Raw genomic sequence first — 19,067 nt, 5'->3', positions numbered from 1 at the left:
CAGTCTTTATGCTGTCATTCACTATAATATCAAAATCAAAAAATAGGTCACATACTTCCAAAATATAATGGCACAGGATATATACATACTATTACAAACCATGTGCAAGGGTGTGGGGCCACGGGTGTAGGGGAAGAGGGGGGAGGGAGAGAGTGCCCGTGACCAGCCAGAGTTCTGGGGCTCTGGGCAGGCAGACACGGGAGGACTGCTGGACCTTTTCCAAGTGGCCCTGGGTGGGCATCTGGTTGTGTGAAGCCACTGACCCCACACGGCATCGGGTAGACAAGGGACAGCACCCGGTACTAGGTTCTCAGTTTCTGGCATCCCACACTGGATATGGCAGAGGAGCTGAGAATGGAATAGGGGCCCTGGGGTGACACTAGGTCCTGGAGACATGGGAAGAGTGGTCAGGGGGAAAGAGGAGGGGGGCACTGGGTAGTTCCCACGCAGGTGAGTGTCTTTAGTCTGGGCTTTGATGAACAGAGACAGTCTATGGTTTTAGAGCTTTATTGTAGAAAGGCAGGGGGAAAGAGAGAAGATGAGATAGATAGATAGATAGATAGATAGATAGATAGAGAGTCTGACCATGGCCAAGATGAGAGAATGGGGAAGGGGAAGAGAGAAAAGGAGCTAGGGAGTAAGAAAAATGAAGGCTTGGAGAAAGAGAGGCAAAAGCTTAGAGAGAAAGAGAGAGCTTAGAGAGCAAAGAGGGGCCAAACAGCTCCTCTTATAGTGGGCTTGTTATCTTGCTGTTGCTAGGTAAGCATGGGAAGGAGTCTAGCTTGGAGGCCAGAAGCTTGGGACATTGTCAACGAGACTGCTAGCCACATGCTTCTCTTATGGGGGCTGTCGGGGTGGTAACTTTGAGAGGAGCCAGGGGTCCAAGAGACATGAGGGAACGCCTTCTGTTCCATGTAGGTGAAAATTACCACCACTGGGTCCTATAGGGGTTCAAGACCTCAGCTCGACTGGAGTCCAGGATGTCTGTACATAGCCCATTGCCCCATAGAAGGGAGCATAGTGAGAAAATACTGGACAAAAGCAAGACCAAAAACCACTTGGACAAACTCCAAATTCTGAATTTCTTCAGATCTCCAACTCCTTTCAGCATTGTTGACTATAACAACTTTTATCTGTTGGACTGGTATCATTCCCTGTTAGCTTTCCTTGGCAAGTATCCCACATCTCTAGCATCTCTAACCTCTTGGAGTCTCCAAGGAAATCCAGGTTTCACTTTCACAGCTCTACACAATGGTCTTTCATAGATTCACAAAAAGGCTCCACTGTGCTTCCATTCACAGACATCCCTGCCATATGCCTGCCCTTTCTGGTTTTCCCTAGTAAGAAAGGTAGATTTCATAGCCCTTGTATTCTTGACTTTAAAGCCAGAACCACATGACCCATCTGCCAAATTCTGCTGTTTGCTGGTACTGGAACATGACTCCCCTTTTCAAACACTTCTTTACTAGCTATGCTTGGCTGTCTTAGAACTTTCTGTTTAGAGTGATCTTGAACTCTGAGATCTGCATGGCTATGCAGATGAGTGCTGGGATTAAAGGTATGAGCTGTGTACTGGTTAATTTTGTGTCAACTTGACACAGCTGGAGTTATCACAGAGAAAGTAGCTTCATTTGAGGAAATGCCTCCATGAGCTCCAACTGTAAGGCATTTTCTCAATTAGTGATCAAGGGGGAAAGGCCCCTTGTGGGTGGGACCATCTCTGGGCTGGTAGTCTTGGGTTCTATAAGAGAGCAGGCTGAGCAAGCCAGGAGAGGCAAGCCAGTAAAGAACATCCCTCCATGGCCTCTGCATCAGCTCCTGCTTCCTGACCTGCTTGAGTTCCAGTCCTGACTTCCTTTGGTGATGGACAGCAGTATGGAAGTGTAAGCTGAATAAACCCTTTCCTCCCCAACTTGCTTCTTGGTCATGATGTTTGTGCAGGAATAGAAACCCTGACTAAGACAAGCTGCCATACCTGGATCTAAGTTTTTCCTTAATTCCTTCTTACAAGAATGAAAATTAGCTAGATGGCATCTTGCCCCAAGGTTACCACTCCCTTAATGCTATTTAATATCATTAATATATTTCATTGAACACAGGATTTAGTTCCATTCCACTTCCTGGAGCATGTTTTATCCTTGAACCAAACTTTTTGTATGTTTCCTTCCTAAGCTTACTAATTTCAGCAAAACATTTTTCATAAGAGTAAAGCACAGGACAGAGTGGTGTATAGTAGGCTGTTTCCATAAAACGATTCATTGGATTAAATGATGTTATCTATAAGGCTTTCCATAGCATCCATTACTGTCATATCTTGTAATTTTTTTGTGTGTGAAAGTTTCTTTAAGTTCTTGCTGTAAATCATAAATCATTTGAGAAGAATAGGGTTACCTTCTCCTCATCATATATGATATCATTAAACCTTAAAGATTTAATAGAAAAAGATGTTATATTCTAATCACATTTTAATTTTGTTTCTTCAATACTTTTAGATGATCTTCCATTATTATTATTATACCTTGTTTCAAATCAGCTATTTCCTTAACTATCTCACTATCTGTTTTATTCGGCTGAGCCCAGAATTCTGTTGAATGCGTAATAAAATCAGCAGTTTGAATTTATTTATAAAGCACCTGTCCATCTGTAACTGCAGTGGCACTAACTATGGCAATAATCAGTCAAATCATCCAACAAGTTCTTTTTAAAACTCTTTTAGCAAACTTCTGCACCAGAACCATCGCTGGCGAGTCTTGTCATAGCCTCAACAGCTTCAGTGGTATTCAAATTGCTTGGCCTTCACCTAAGGATGTACAAACTTTCAGAAGTGACATTTAAAGGCATCCTTATATTAACACAGGTATGAAGAGGACAATGTCTGTAAGTAATACAAGAGTTATTAGGCTGCCATTGTACAGGCCCTTTCAGTAACAAATAAAGTAATGTACACATGCTACATGGAGGTGACTCTGATTTAAGCTAAAGGGAAAAGTGTACTTACCTTCATTAACATTGTATCTTGCTTCCCATGCTTTAAGAGTGTGAAAGACACTTGCTAATTTCCACAAATTAGTCTGAACAGAAATGTCAAATTGGAAGAAAGGACTTGTCATTCCAACCCTATGACATTCAAAAGGTTCGTTAACAGTAGAACCAATTTCCATAGTTCCAATCAATGACATATCCCTTAGAGATATTCACAAGCACCCAAGTGCCACAGACCCTCTGGGTCCCTTTGTCTGTGTTGAACGGGTCTCTGGGTGCAGATGGGCAAGGAGTTGGCGAGTGACAGACAGACCAACATGCGAGATTGTGTAGAATCTGAATGTAATTTGTCAAATTGAGCATCAAACTTTTTATACAGAGGAATCAATTCAGCCTGTGTACTACAAGGATAATTTAACATCAGAATGGAAGCCAGGAAAAGTGTTGGGGTGGAGCTGCAGTTATGTTTATGTTTCTACAGGAGATCAAGCATTGTGAATAGTGTTGAAAGTGTTGCAACTTTGTTGCTTGCTATGCTCTATGTGGTAGTTATACAAGTAACAGAGATCAATTATACATATTGGACCTATATTTCTAATCCTCCAATTATCATAGGAGTAAGTTGGAGGAGATGAGAATATTTGTATGGTAATGAATTTTCTTGGCTACCTGGTCCTTCTCACCTTGGAGGACCTGCTAAACCCTTGGAGAAATGTAAGGAAATCAAAATTTTACTGTGAGAGTGCAAGAAATTCGTATTTGTATAAGTAATGGAACTTAGTGTCTAAATATAACTTTTCAAGTGGTTATCTGTAGTTAATACTACCCAGAATTTTCATAAGTTTTATATGCTTTGTGCATCTGGCTTTAAGACACAGGGGATTAACGGCACCTTATCCTAGTTCCATATATCGGCTGTTTTGTGAAATGTGGGTTATCAACAAGGAATCTGACTGGATACACTGGCAAGGATGAAAACGTAAAAACCCTCGGGTGCCACGCACTCCAGTCAAGTCTGCTTGACAGGCTGAAAAGCCTGGAAGCACCCACTAGGAAGAGTTTCACGGAAACTCACCTCTTGGAGTTTTGGCGTTCTCATCTACCCATATACTCATACCCTATTCCCTCGTTAGTCTTGTGTGTGGATTCACATGCTCTCTTTTAGTATTATCTTATTATAAGTGCCTTTTAAGATTGAATTCTGACATAGCTAAGCCTTCGCCAGTGTTCCAACGTCCTAGAAAGTCCTTGAGCTGACCATGGGCTTGGAATACAATGTTGCCTATTCAGTGACATTCAGAATTGCCTCTGGTATTACACTATCACTTAGAATAAAAGCCAAGTCGCTCCATATACAGGAATTTACAATGGCTTAGGAAGTAGATCGGGTTGTGGTTTTAGGGTAATGCATTATTCATGAGATGGTTAGCTAGAGCAGAGCTCCCTAATTAGAACCATGACTTGGGTGTGAAAACCCTTGCCATAGGAGAGTAAAGACCTCACACCTGGCTTCTAAGACTATAGCTGACCTTAGATAGGGCTGACTTTGTCTCAGTTGTTTTATTGCCCAGTTCCTGCCAGTCTTTGTGTTTACATTCCTCTGTTTAGTGTAAGAGTCATTAAGCATCCGGTAACCTCATTTGTACCTTGCTGATGTGTCACCTACCTTCCCTATTTTCTTCTGTATAAAAAGTTTGATGCTCAATTTGACAAATTACATTCAGATTCTACACAATCTCGCATGTTGGTCTGTCTGTCACTCACCAACTCCTTGCCCATCTGCACCCAGAGACCCGTTCCACGCAGACAAAGGGACCCAGAGGGTCTGCAGCAAGGTGTCCTCTTCCTGCTTTTATGAAGGTGTTCTTCCCCACCCACTTCCAACTCCATGCCCTGGCATTCCACTACATTGGGGCATTGAGCCTTCATGGGAACAAGAGCCTCTCCTCCCATTAATGCCTGACAGACCATCCTCTGCTATATATGGGGCTGGAGCCATGGGTCACACTCAATGTGTACTCTTTGGATGGTGGTTTAATCCCGGGGAACTCTGGGGGGTCTGGTTGGTTGATAATGTTGTTCTTCCTATGGGGTTGCAAATCCCTTCAGTTCCTTCAGTCCGTTCTCTAATTCTTCCATTGGGGACCCTGGATCAGTCCAATGGTTGGCAGCAAGCATTCGCATCTGTCTTGCTCAGACTCTGTTCTGGCAGAGCCTCTCAGGAGACAGATATATCAGGCTCCTGTCAGCAAGCACTTGTGGGAATCCTTAATAGTGTCTTGAGTTTGGTGTCTGCATAGGGGATGAATCCTCAGGTGGGGCAATCTCTGGGTGGCCCCATGATCAGTCCAATGGCTGGCTATAAGCATCTGCCTCTGTATTTGTCAGGGTCTGGCAGAGCCTCTCAGGAGACAGCTATATCAGGTGCCCTTTAGCAAGTACTTGTTGGAATCAATAATAGTGTCTGGGTTTGTTAACTCTACATAGGACAGATCACCAGGTGGGGCAGTCTCTGGATGGCCTTTCCTTCAGTCTCTGTTCTACACTTTGTCTTTATATTTTCTCCCATGATTATTTTGTTCTCTCTTCTAAGAAGGACTCCAGTAAACCAAATAACTCTATTTAAAATGGGTACAGAACTAAACAAAGAATTCTCAACTGAGGAATATCGAGTGGCTGAAAAGCACCAAAAGAAATGTCCAACGTTCTTAGTCATTAGGGAAACACCAATCAAAATAACCTTGAGATTCCACCTCATACCAATTAGAATGGATAAGATAAAAAACTCAGGTGACAACAGATGCTGGCAAGAATGTGGAGAGAGAAGAATACTCCTCTTTGTTGGTAGGATTGCAAGCTGGTACAACCAGTCTGGAAATCATTCTGATGGTTTCTCAGAAAATTGGACATAGCACTACCTGAGGACCCAGCAAAAGCACTCCTGGTCATATACCCAAAAGATGCTCCAATATATAACAAGGGCAAATGCTCTACCATGTTCATAGCAGTCTTATTTATAATAGCCAGAAGCTGGAAAGAACCCAGATGTCCTTCAACAGAGGAATAGATACGGAAAATGTGGTACATTTAGACAATGGAGTACTACTCAGCTATTTAAAACAATGACTTCATGAAATTCTTAGGCAAAATATCATCCTGAGTGAGTTAACCCAATCACAAAAGAACATACATGGTATGTACTAACTGATAAATGGATATTAGCTCAAAAGCTCAGAATACCCAAGATACAATTTGCAGACCACATAAATCTCAAGAAGAAGGAAGACAAAAGTGTGAATGTTTAAGTACTTCTTAGGAGTGCGAACAAAATACTCAGGGGAGTAAATAGAGCCAAAGTGTGGAGCAGAGAGTGAAGTAAAGGCCATCCAGAGACTGCCTCATCTGGGGATTCATTTCAGATACAGTCATCAAACCCAGACACTATTGAGGATGCTAACAAGTGTTTGCTGAAAGGATCCTAATACAGCTGTCTCCTGAAGGCTCTGCCAGTGCCTGATGAATACTGAGATGGATGCTCAAAGCCAACCATTGGACTGAGATCAGGGTCCCCACTGGAAGAGTTAGAGAAAGGATTGAAGGACCTGAAGGGATTTTCTTTCTCTTTTTTTTTTCTTTTTTTCTTTTCTTTTCTTTTTTTTCTTCTTTTTTCTTTTTTTAGTTTTTCGAGACAGGGTTTCTCTGTGTAACCCTGGCTGTCCTTGAACTCACTCTGTAGACCAGGCTGGTCTTGGACTTAGAAATCTGCCTGTCTCTGCCTCCCAAGTGCTGGGATTAAAGGCATGCCCCACCACTGCCCAGCTACTGAAGGGATTTTCAACCCCATAGGAAGGACAAAAATATCAACCCCCCCAGAGCTCCCAGGGACTAAACTACCAACAAAAGAGTACACATGGAGTGTGACCCATGGCTCTATCCCTACATGTGGCAGAGGATGGCCTTGTCAGGAATCAATGGGAGGAGAAGCCCTTGGTCCAATCAAAGCTCAACGCCCCAGTGTAGGGGGATGCCAAGGATTTGGGGTTGGAATGGGTGTGTGGGGGAGCACTCTCATACAAGCAAGGGAGGGCAGATGGGATAAGGGCTTTCCAGGGGGCAAAAGGGGATAATATTTGAAATGTAAATAAAGAAAATATTCAGTAAAAAAGAAGATAAACCAGTCATGGTTTGAAATTCACAATATGAGGCAGAATAGGGCACATTTGGTGACATGTAGAATAGTTTGGTCTTTGTTTCACTGTGTAATCTGTTGATGAAATAAATTAACATATTATTTTTATAAATACAAATTAATAAAATATTTAAATAGGTAAACATGGCTACTCCATGGTTTAGTTGGTTTGTTTCTTGACACCATTTTCATGGAATTTTTTTCCAGCTGTTTATTCAGGCTGATGTAATGTCTGTCTATGTTACGGAGGTGTGTTTCCTAATACCTCTATTGTATGGGATTTTAGGTCAGAATCTTGTTTTTTAGGTGAGTTAGGGTATCCAGGGCTTGCTGTGGTAGGAGTCCTGGGTTTTGGTCTTGCCAGGTGGCATTAGTTTCTGTTGCTTATGTTCTTGCACTTGCCTCTAACTATCTGGTTATCTCTTATGTTAACTGGCCTTGCTGTCTATGACTGAATTCTGTACCTCCATGTAGAAAGGTAGATCTCTGTGAGGTGGGTTAGAGCAGGCCTCTTCAAAGCAAACAGTGCTGTCTCTGGTTTGGGGGGTGGTTCCTATGATCCTGGTTACAGCAGACCTCCTGGGAGTCAGGCTCTTTCTGGGTGTGAGCAGGGGCATTGGAGAGCCTGATCTGCCCTGGGTAGAGTTGCAGACCAGAAGGTTTTTTTTTTTTTTCAATCATAGAAAAAGAAAGGTTGGTTGTTGTTGACTGTTATGGTAAACAAATAGGGCTGTTGGACTAATTCAGTGTTTATATTAAAAAAAATTTCAGTTTAAACTTTGATGATGACAGACCCAAAGCCAAATCACAGCAGAAGTCAGGCAGTGATGAGTTCTCTGACAGCTAAGTGATGCTTATCAGCATTGTTGCTCAATATGTTGCCTGGAGGAGAAACATAAAGAGAAAAAAGTTGAGAGTGTTGCAGAACATCACTGAGAGTGGAAGGGACATAGCAGTACTGTGGATATAGAGTCCACCACCCACAGGCCATGGGATTCTGGGAAGTGCTCCTGCCTGAGAGAGCGCTCAGATCAGAAGAAGGAAGGACAGCAAATGCTGGTGCTGTGTTGTATGGGAAGTTCTCCGTCTCAAAGAGAGGACAGTACAGTGAGAAGAGAGATGGAGGTGTCCTTGGTGCTTCTCTACCAGGGTGTACACCCTGGCAGGGTCTTCTGCTCTCAGGTAAGGGTATCAACTCTCTGATGGTGATGGAAAACTCTGATCGGTTGAGGGGAACTCAGAGGTAGGCAGGGAACTCCTAAAAAGGATAGGAGTCTTAGATGAGACTTGAGGTTTTTGCTGGTAGTCATGGGACAGAAGGTATTTTGAGGAACAGAGGCTCAGCAGCTTAATAGATATCTTTTGTCAGAATGTGAGGAGTAAAACAGAAAACACTCAAGTCAATCATATTGGCTGTTAGGTTTTGAGGACTGACATTTCCAACCATGACAACATGACTCTTCTAATTGAAACCAAACACAGGTAGGCCAGTGACAATGTGTGGAGATATGACCTGAATTCACTCTTCAGGTCCCACATGGTAAATAGAGAAAACAGACTCCTGTTGGACTTTATCTGACTTCTAAACAGGATTGGACAATGAAACTGCAATAGACATACTAGACTCCTGCGTTCACAAAATACACACATACAAATACACAAGGAAATGTAAAAACATTTAAATCACACTTGAGTATAATTATTGCCATTAGTACCAAACCTGGAAACCATGGATAAACCCATGGAAACATATTTTCCCCTCCTTTCTCCCCTCCCTTCCTCTCTTTCCCTCCCTTTTCCCCTTCCTCCTTCCTTCTCTCCCCTCCCTCCCTTCCTTTCTTCATTTCCTTCCTCCATCCCTCCTTCCCTCCCTCCTTCCCTCCTTCCCTCCTTCCCTCCTTCCTTATTTTCTTCCCTATGTCATTATTTTTCTCTTTTCTTTCATTATTGGACTGGTATCTGAGTCTTTTCCTGAAACTTAGACAGTTAATGGTACAGTGAGAGACTCTGAGGGAATAGAGGTCATGTTCCTACCTCCATCAAAGAGAGTGGGCATACCCCTACCCATACCCCTAAGCTGAGTTATTATCACATCTGCACAATATTGATGGTTTCTCTCTCTTCCCTTTTAGCTTTTCTTTTAACCTTTTGGTTCCTGCCCACCACTGTCCAAGTCACCATTGAATTAGTGCCACCACAAGTGGCTGAAGGAGAAAATGTCCTTATTATTGTTTACAGTCTGCCAGAGGATCTTACAGCCATAGCCTGGTTCAAAGGAGTGACAAATATGAACCTCAGAATTGCATTGTATGCACTGGCCTCTAACACCAGCGTGAAAGGGCCCGAACACAGTGGTAGAGAGACAGTGTTCAGCAATGGATCACTGCTGCTTCACAATGTCACCCAGAAGGACACAGGATTCTATACTATACGAACCTTAAATAGACATGGAAAAATTGTATCCACAACATCCATATACCTCCACGTGTACAGTAAGTCATCTTTGTGAACTCTGAGTGCTGGATGGGGTTCATTCTATGACACACACAAAGAATTATCAGGCCAGGCATGTGCTCATCTATCTCTGCATTGTGACCCCATGTTGGGGTTTGAGCATTTAGTTGCAGACACAAGTGATGTAGAAATAGTGGAAATAGATCAAAATCATTTATTTGACTTCACATTGGAGACAAGTGGAGGCATATTGGTTAACTCAGTCAGGAATGTCTACTTGAGAAATACCTTTAGACACTGAACATAAGGCCTGGTTGAGAAATACATAGCATACTTACAGAGATGAGAGAACCAGGAATATTTGGCTCCAGACCTCTATCTCAGACTCAACTCCTGATAGTCCTGAAAAGCATTTTACAGAGGTTGGATTTTGATTTTTTGTTTTCAGAGAACAGTCATACCAAGTAGTCAATGTCTTGTAGTATGTGGGACCAAGCAGTAAAGTGCCAGCAAAGTCATGGTTAGGCTAGATCCCCTGGATATCTCCAGTGACTCAGCAGAAAAGCTTATCTGGACAGGTGCCCAGGTCATTAATGACCTATTTTGATGGATTTATGTGACTTCACATGAAGGTCATGTCATCAACATAAGAGACAGATGACACTGGTCTTCTGACAAGTGTTTGTTTTCTGGGTTCCAGCTCAGGGAATTCTCTCCTGTATGCAAATAGAAACAGGTTCTGTGGCTCTGAATAGCTCCCAAGATGTTAACTACAGTTCCACCAGTTATTAACAGTGGGCAGCATCAATATAAAAAAAAAAAAAAAACAACATTCAGGAAACTATTTTCCTGAACCAGGAACTTACCTAGTATCTTGATTCCACCAACATTTCTATTGACCTGGAAATCATGGACACAGAATTCTTATACCTCTTGCCTGCTTAGTGTGTCTGATACACTGCCAAGAGATGGTAATAAGTTTTTGTTTTATGTATTTCATTGGTAAATATAGAATAGATAAGGGGAATCAACTAGAGAGAAGTCCAAGGTATCTCAGAAATACCAGTGAGCACATGGGCGGAGCCATTACACAGCTTAGTAAGCAGGCAAAGTGGGAGTATCGTCATGAAATCTTATGTTGGGAAGAAGGATTCCACAGCCTCTTTCCAGGAATCAGGTTGCCTCCTCCCACACACCCATGGCTCCTTATACATATGCTCCTAGGTCTTTGTCTTGGGTTAGAACCCTGACTGGTGACTCCAATGAGGATATATCTGTCCCCTTCACCATGATCACTCAGATGTTATCTTAGAAGCTTCGTGGACATCTTGGTCAGTATGTTGAGAGCAAATTTCATCTTTCTAGATCATTGAGGACACAGGGCAGACTGGATGCACTGCTGAGTTTTTGTGTTTCACAGTTGTGTAGGGTTTTCTTTTTGGTGTTGACAGACCAAGACCATGAGGGAAGCCCCAGGGCCATCCACTATTCTTCTAGGTCATGGGAATGCTCATCAGCTTTGATGCTCACTCCATGTTCTGAGGAACTGAAACAAAAGGACAAGAGAGGGGCAAGACAATGTTTTTTTTTTTTTTTTTAATAAAAAAATCACCTATAGTCTATGGGAATATGAGTGGTGTTCTTTCCTGGGAAGTTCAGTTCAGAAAGGGGAAGGACAAAAACTTGTGAGCTATGCAGTAGACAAAAGCTTGTGAGCTATGCAGTAGTAGATGTGCCACAGAAGGAGGGCATATCAGGCTACTGAGAATAGGGAGGCACACTTGTATCCCTCTGCAAATGGTGCGCCACCTATCACAGGTTCCTGCTCATAGGATAGGAAAATGCAAGTTGACAATGGGTAAGAAGAGAGGACTCACTTACTGTCTTCAGTATCCTGAGTGGCACAAGACATAAGAATAGTCTCAGGGTTTGTAGAAGAAGAGACAGAATGGTACAGAGGCTCAGCATCAGGAAGTTGTGATTGAACAAGATACAGTAAGGCTCAGGGACACATTGTTCTTACACAAAGTTAATCACCAAGACCACAATATTTTGAAGACTAATTTTCTCAGTTTGACAATTGAAATAAAAAAAATCAAGCTGGTGTTGTGACATGGTTGAAAGGGTACAGGCATTTCCTTCATTGTCTGACAAGTTGAGGCCAATGAACAGAAGTCCTCTGGCATCTACCTAAGTACTGTGCTTTGTACCCACCCATCCACACTGATACTTGCTGTTGTGGCCCTGCTCACATGTAAATACAATATGTAAAGTATAAAAACTTAAAGCAAATGGAATGATTCAATACTATGTCCCCAAACCTATGGATTTCTTAAATAAATCTATGGGCATACAGGGTCCTGCAACATTATTCATTCATTCATTCATTCATTTTTCATAGGTATCTGAGTTTTTTTTTTTTTTAGAATTAAAAAAAATAAGACAAAGCACAGTTATTAAGGTATCCTGGTCCTAGAGGACTGGAAGACCTATAAATAAAGCTAGAAGGTAAAGTCAGGTATTAACTGGAACCAAAAGAGGAACATAAAGGTAACAACAAAAAGATTCAGAGAATTAAGAAGCAAGGATAATGGGGAAGAGTTTGTGCAGGCATCACACCAATAGCAACATATTCTAAATGTGAACAGGAATTGGATGCTAGAGAACCAGAGATATGTTGACAACTGAGGAGAGGGCACCATCCAGGGAAAATGAAAACTGTATGGGGACACAGTGTAGGACACAGAGATACCACCTACTTTGGCTGCGCAACAGACACACATGCTCAGGACACAGGGCCTCATCTTAGCTGCCAAGTCTGACATGGCCATGGCAGGGATGGCATGACAGTATTCCTACCCCTGGAACAGAGCCAGCAGGTCATGAGCCTCTCTGAGTGTTGATGTGGGTATAAGAATTGTTTGTGTGTGTATATTATATACATATATATTACTTCATGTGCTTCCTTCAGGAACTATTCTCTCTACCAAGGTATTGGAAAATATTCTCCTTGCTAAGGTTAATGACTCCATGATAATTAGAAGCAGCATTAAGTTTGGGAGGTGAGGGTATGTCTATGTCTCAGTAAAATGGTAAATGCTGAAACCTTCAGAACAGCCTTTAAGGATGTGGGAAAGAACTCTGAAAACATGAGCTCAAAAATATATAATTTCTCAACTATGCAAAATATAAGGATACAATTGTATAAGGAGCTTCACAAATCTAAAAGAACAGAGCCAGCTGCACTATAAGTCAGCTTGTCAGAATGATACTATGGAAGGGAAAAAAGATATTTAGGGAATGTCATTTGCAGAGCAAGATCCCACACAGGTAAGTATTTGTTTGTGCTTACAAAGGCAGGCAAATTTCTGAGTTCAAGGCCAGCCTGGGGTAGAGGGAGTTTAGGTCCATGCCCAGGGGTGGTAAGAGTGGTAATTTCAGGGTGGGGTCCCACCAAGCTTGCTTATTGTTTGTGCTTCAAATCTGGCAGGCTGATTTCTGAATTAATTTGCAACATAAAAAATTGCTTGCTGTCTCTTTCTAAGAATCAATGGGCTAGGGTCAAAGAATGCTGATTTGTGGGCTAATCAAAATGGAACCTGGAGTGAATGATTGGATTGATAGTGAATAATCTTTGATCTTAAAGTGATGAGCTATCCTGGGAGTTTTTAGAAAAGTAACAAAAAGCTGTCTTGAGCAGAACATAGAGAAGACAGTTTGAAAAGCTGTCTCAAGATAGCTTTTGTAACCCACAGTTTGACTTTGAGTCATTTGTTTTGCTGCTCTCAGACACTCTTTCCTTAGAATCCCTCTGCAAGCTGAGGTTGGTCCTTGGCACTTAGCCAAATGGATGGTCCTAATATTGATGGATCTTTTTCTTCTCTTCTAGCCTTCTTTTGGACTTGTGGACCTCTTTCCCCCTCTGCCCAGCTCACTATTGAATCAGTGCCACCCAAAGTTGCTGAAGGGGGAAGTGTTCTTCTAGTTGTTCACAATCTCCAGGGGAATCTTCGATCCCTTTTCTGGTACAAAGGGATGATTGTGTCCAGGAATCTTGAGGTTGCAAGACACATAATAGACAGAAATTTAAGTGTGCATGGGCCTTTACACAGTGGTAGAGAGACAATATACAGCAATGGATCCCTCATGTTCTACAATGTCACATGGAAGGACAGTGGATTATACACCCTACGAACTCTAAGTACAGATATGAAAACAGAATTAGCACATGTACAACTCCAGGTAGACGGTAAGTAATTCTCTGTGATAGTTTAGTGCAGTGTGGGGCTTAAATAGACAGGGCTGCCATAGCCTGTGCCTCCCTCCTGTCTTCACTGTGTTCCCATGTTGATTTTTTAGCACTTGGTACAAGACACATATGTAAGAAATAAATGGCCATAGATCAGACTTTGTCCTCTGACTCCCAACCCCCATCAAGGAAGACCTTGATGGAAACTAACTCAACCTATGGTATAATACTCTTCCTAATCTCTTAGGACTCTAGCCAGGCATTTGAGGAAACCATGGCATCCTCAAGGAAAGGTGAGCACCACGGAACCCTGAACCCTGTCATCTTTCCATGGTTGGACTAAAGTGATCCTGGGGAGAATTGTTTTGGTATTAAACTTCTACTTTCTCTCAGAGGTGATAGGGAACAACGTTGTTTGTTTGTTTGTTTGTTTTGTTTTGTTTGTGCTATGTCAAATTTGGGTATTTATTAACTCCAAACATATGAGTTTCCTCAACAAAATCCAGGAGCTGATGTGGGCACCATAAAGGAGTCCTGTTTAGGGGCTTGGTCCTCATGTCATGTTCAATTTGCTGTTTTATATCACCCAGATTCCCTAGCCCATAGGCAAAACTGCCTGTAAGAGACTGATCCACCCATATCAATCCCCAGTTAAAAATAAATTATAGGCTTGCCTATAGGCCACTCTGGTGGTGGCATTTTCTTTGAAAAACAACTATTTACTGATTCTATGTGAACTTCACATCATGTGCCACAACTCCACTCATCTTGTCACTTCATATCTGCCTTCTGCACTTGTAATCCCCTCCAACAGAAAACAACAGCAGCAACAACAACAAAAACAAAAGTAAACAAAAAAAGGAAAAAAATCTCATCATGGAAACTGTAGTGTGTTGTAGTGTTCTATAGTATACCCTTTTGTCTACACATCTTTACTTGCAAATATTTGTTGCAGTGAGTCACTGTTCTGGTTTAAGGTCTGTACATTCTGCTATAGTATCAATACTAGCTCTTCACTGGTACTCCTTTCAGATATCCTGTTGTTGCCCTGTCTCTCATGTATCCTTTTGCCTTGGATCAGCAGCACTGGTTTCTTCATGTGCTCTAGCAGTTCATAGATGTTGTGGTGGGCCAACTCAAAGCCCTGGATCTGGGCCTGGGTAGTAGCTGAGTTGGTCATCCCACCAGCTCTCCCTCACCCACACCACCAGGTCAAGCTCTCATTACTGCCCTGGAAGGGTCAGCTCTTCTGCTCTTAATCCCTTGGGGGCTGGCTCACCCACATCCACTCCCACATTCACACCCACACCACTAGAACCAGCTCTTCTATGTAGTCCAGGCGAAGTGCAGTGCCTGTTCTCCCAAATGAATCTTTGAGGGGCAGGGACAGCTCTCCAGCTCTTTTGACCTTTGGGGTCAGCTCTCTGCCTGCTGCAGGCAGCAAAGGTTGTAGCTGGAATGCATCTTTCTCCCACACCTGGTGGTAGCATTTTCAATTGAAGCCTTGTCTTTCAAAAGGACTCTATATTATTATTAGCTCATATAAACCCAGCTAGCCCAATACCCTAGCCTTTTCCAAGGCCTGAGCCTAGTCTGAAGATCAGATTGCTACCATTCCTCATTCAGATCCAGCCTGTAGGACACAGAGCAGAGCAGAACATTAAAGGCATCTAGACAGTGATATCAGGGGTTGACTGGAGCTACAAAGCAAACTAAAAACAAAAAACAAAAAGTGGAAATCTTGGGCCCATATATTTCAGTAGAGGCATCATCTCAAACTACAGTGTGCATGAATATATACAGTGGCTGACAGTGCAGTGTGGGAGCAGCCATGTAGACACTTAAAGGGACACCTCCATGAAGAGGAAATGACATTTTCAAGGGCACTGAGGGAATGGACAAAGTCACATTGCTGACTTTGATAAAGACACATTTACATTTACAACTCTAGGCAGAATGTCACATTTATATTCTCAGGACAGAAATAGTCATCTTTCCATTAAGCACAAAGATCACTTGTGATGGAATTTTATTTTTTTCCTTTCCAGCTTCCCTTTCTCCATGCTGTAATCCCCTTACCTCTTCTCAACTCATGATTGAACCAGTGCCACGCTATGCTGTTGAAAGAGAAAGTGTTCTTTTCATGGTTCATAACCTGCCAAAAGATCTTCAAACTTTTTCTTGGTACAAATCAGTGTATGGGGCTGAGATATTGAAAATCACAGAGTACAGCAGAGCAATGAATTCCACCACACGTGGAAGTGAACTCAGAAGAAGAGAGCGTGTGTACACCAATGGATTCCTCCTGCTCCAGAATGCCACTGAGAAAGATGCAGGAATGTACATACTAGAAACTTTAAGCAGAGATTTCAAAATTGAAAAAGCACAGGTGCAATTATATGTAAACAGTAAGTGACTCCCTACAACTTTTGGCTACTGGGTCTGACTTATTCCTACATTGAACTCTCAGGACTGGGTTGTGCTTGTTCTCTGTCCCACTGGACTGTGTTTCCACAGTGGGGATTGAGTAGTTACTGTGTGACATACATGAGGTAGAAAAACTACAGTAGATCAGAATCCCTCACCAGTGTCCACTTCCACAGAAGAGAATGTGTGTGGGATAATTCACCTCAAAGACATCATACTCGATGCAGATTCTTGTGCCTCACACCATAAACATGGACCCATGAAAGACCCTGTGGGACTCAGACAGGCTCTGGCTGAGGAAGACATGGGGTCCCTACAGAGAGCACCAGGAAGCCCTGACTCCAAAACTCTTTCCCTAGTTTAACTCAAAGTGACACTGTGGAAAAATTTTGTGACTTCTTAGTTTTTATTTCCTGTTAGAGTTGACAGAGAACAAGTCTTTACTGAGTCTTAAAAACCCATAGAGTGTGGAACCAGCTGTGCATCGCTCTCACAGCTACATTTATATAGGTCACCTTTGCATCTCCTTCTCCCGAGTCTCAGTGGACATGTGTCTGGGACATAGCCAATTGTTCTGATGGGCTTAGGAGACTCACAGGAAGGTCAATGTTCCCATGGTAGAAACAAAGGAGCAGGAAACTACTTGAGACATTGATAAGGGTCCAGCCTAGGGAATTCTCATCCCTAGATACTTGCAAAAGATACTGCTTACTTGAACAGCTCTCTCACCCCAGGTGACTGCTAACAACTAAGCTTAACTCACAGAAACAGCAATGATTATTTACAATGTGTTCTGTTACAGGACAACTGAGACAGGAAATACTGGCTGAATGTGGGTCACACATCCTGGGTGGCAGATCAAAAGCACAAGATATGCCTACCAGTTACAGTTCTAGTTTCTCCCTTTAAAGTCTTTAAGTGTGAACTACAGAGGGGATGGCTGATCTCTCTGTAGGACTTCTGTCATTTGGTCCTCTCTATTTTTACAGAGCCTGTGTCACAGCCCTTCATTCGAGTCACCAACACCACGGTCACAATACAGAGCTCTGTGGTCCTCACCTGCCTCTCAGCTGACACTGGAATCTTCATCCATTGGATCTTCAATAACCAGAGTCTGCAGCTTACAGAGAGGATGACACTATCCCCAACAAAGTGCCAACTCAGCATAGATCCTGTCAGGAAGGAGGATGCTGGAGAGTACCAATGTGAGGTCTCTAACCCAGTCAGTTCACAGACCAGTCTCCCAGTCAGCCTGGCTGTGACGAATGAGTGACTCTTCCTTTCATCCTATAAAGGAGTGGGGGCATTTCTTTATTGATAAGGTACAAAATGGAGTAAAATTATGGTGAAAATTGTCAGTTACCACTCAGGTACAGCCACCATCGTGAGTAATGTCTGTAATGCTGGGATAATTGTGTGTATAAGGACAGACCAGGACTTAAAATGAGACTCTGTCTCCAAAGGAAAACAGACATCAATGTAATAAACAGAAATGCAAAGGCATCAAAGATTTAAGTTGTGGCTCAGATATATAGCCAGTCATCAGAATACATGGGAATCAATTTTGAGAGCCCCCAAACTTTGAGTCTGCTGTTTAAATGTTGCAGTGTTTGAATAGAAATAAATGCATCCTGTCATATACTCAAAAATATTCAATGTTTAACTATTTCATCTAACACGAGTGCCTCCTAGTTCTGCATGTGAAGTGAGGAAGAGTGACAGGGGGAAACACTGCCCATGTTTCACAGTGGTATTAAGTAGTCTCTGTGTGCATAATGTTTGGCTATGTGTCTCTGCATCTGTTCTATTTCCACCTTCTGCTAGAGGAAGTCTCTCTAGTGATGACTGGATAAGTCACTGATCTATGAGTATAGCAGAATATCATTAGGAATAATTTTATTGATTTTTTTGTTTGTGTACTGGATGGTTTTGTGGGTCAACTTGACACAGGCTGGAGTTATCACAGAGAAAGGAGCTTCAGTTGGTGAAGTGCCTCCATGAGATCCAACTGTAAGGCATTTTCTCAATTAGCAATCAAAGCAGGAGGACCCATTGTGGGTGGTGCAATCCTTGGGCTGGTAGTCTTGGTTTCTATAAGAAAGCAAGCTGAGCAAGCCAGAGGAAGCAAGACAGTAAGGAACATCCCTCCATGGCCTCTGCATCAGCTCCTGCTTCCTTTGGTGATGAACAGCAACATGGAAGTGTATGCTGAATAAACCCTTTCCTCCCCAACTTGCTTCTTGGTCATGATATTTGTGCAGGAATAGAAACCCTGACTAAGACAGTTTGTTTTTGAAGTCCTGTTTGGATTCATTCTATATATTTTGGCTATTTAGTCTCTGGTTCCTGGTTACACAATCAGCATTGGATATAGGTTTCTTTTTGTGAAGTGACTCTTAAGGAAATCAGACATTGGTTTGTTATTCTCAGAAGTTCTGGGCCACTACAGCCCTATTGTATTTTTCAGGCAGGACAAATAGTATGGGAATAGTTTTGTAGCTGAGTTAGTATCCACATTTTTTTTTTCTTTTCCTGCACCAAAAAGACAAATTAGGGATTAAGGCTTCATGTAGGCACCAGCTCAACTTCTCCATGTTACGTGGGTTATTTATTTGTGCTGTCCTTGGCAATGGGGCCCTCTTGTTAGTTTGCGGAGAGCAGCCTTTTGCTTTAGCTTCATCCTGGGTTTGGAGATTTCCATGGGACTTGCATGGCCTACAATTCAATTGAATGCAACCCATGCCAGCAACTGGAAGCCTTGTTTTA

At 42.4% G+C, this 19,067-nt stretch overlaps 1 protein-coding gene across 2 annotated transcripts; it reads left to right on the top strand.

Moving 5' to 3' along the window:
* Positions 1–8,290: 8,290 nt before the first annotated feature.
* LOC110298777 (pregnancy-specific glycoprotein 22-like) lies at positions 8,291–17,574 on the top strand. 2 transcript variants are annotated; one of them, XM_021168221.2, is made up of 5 exons: positions 8,291–8,353; positions 9,304–9,663; positions 13,515–13,874; positions 15,923–16,282; positions 17,291–17,574. In XM_021168221.2, the coding sequence occupies exons 2-5, from the start codon at positions 9,459–9,461 to the stop codon at positions 17,572–17,574; spliced, it is 1,209 nt and encodes a 402-aa protein (XP_021023880.1). In that variant the 5' UTR covers positions 8,291–8,353; positions 9,304–9,458. The 2 variants fall into 2 exon arrangements, with proteins under 2 accessions (XP_021023880.1, XP_085698251.1); XM_085842125.1 differs by lacking the exon at positions 15,923–16,282.
* Positions 17,575–19,067: the final 1,493 nt, after the last annotated feature.

Source organism: Mus caroli, unplaced genomic scaffold (genome assembly GCF_978045245.1).
Source record: "Mus caroli unplaced genomic scaffold, Mus_caroli_1 scaffold_8, whole genome shotgun sequence".
Classification (NCBI taxonomy): domain Eukaryota; kingdom Metazoa; phylum Chordata; class Mammalia; order Rodentia; family Muridae; genus Mus; species Mus caroli.
Note: the sequence above shows the minus strand (reverse complement) of the source record. Positions and strands in the feature narration are given on the sequence as shown.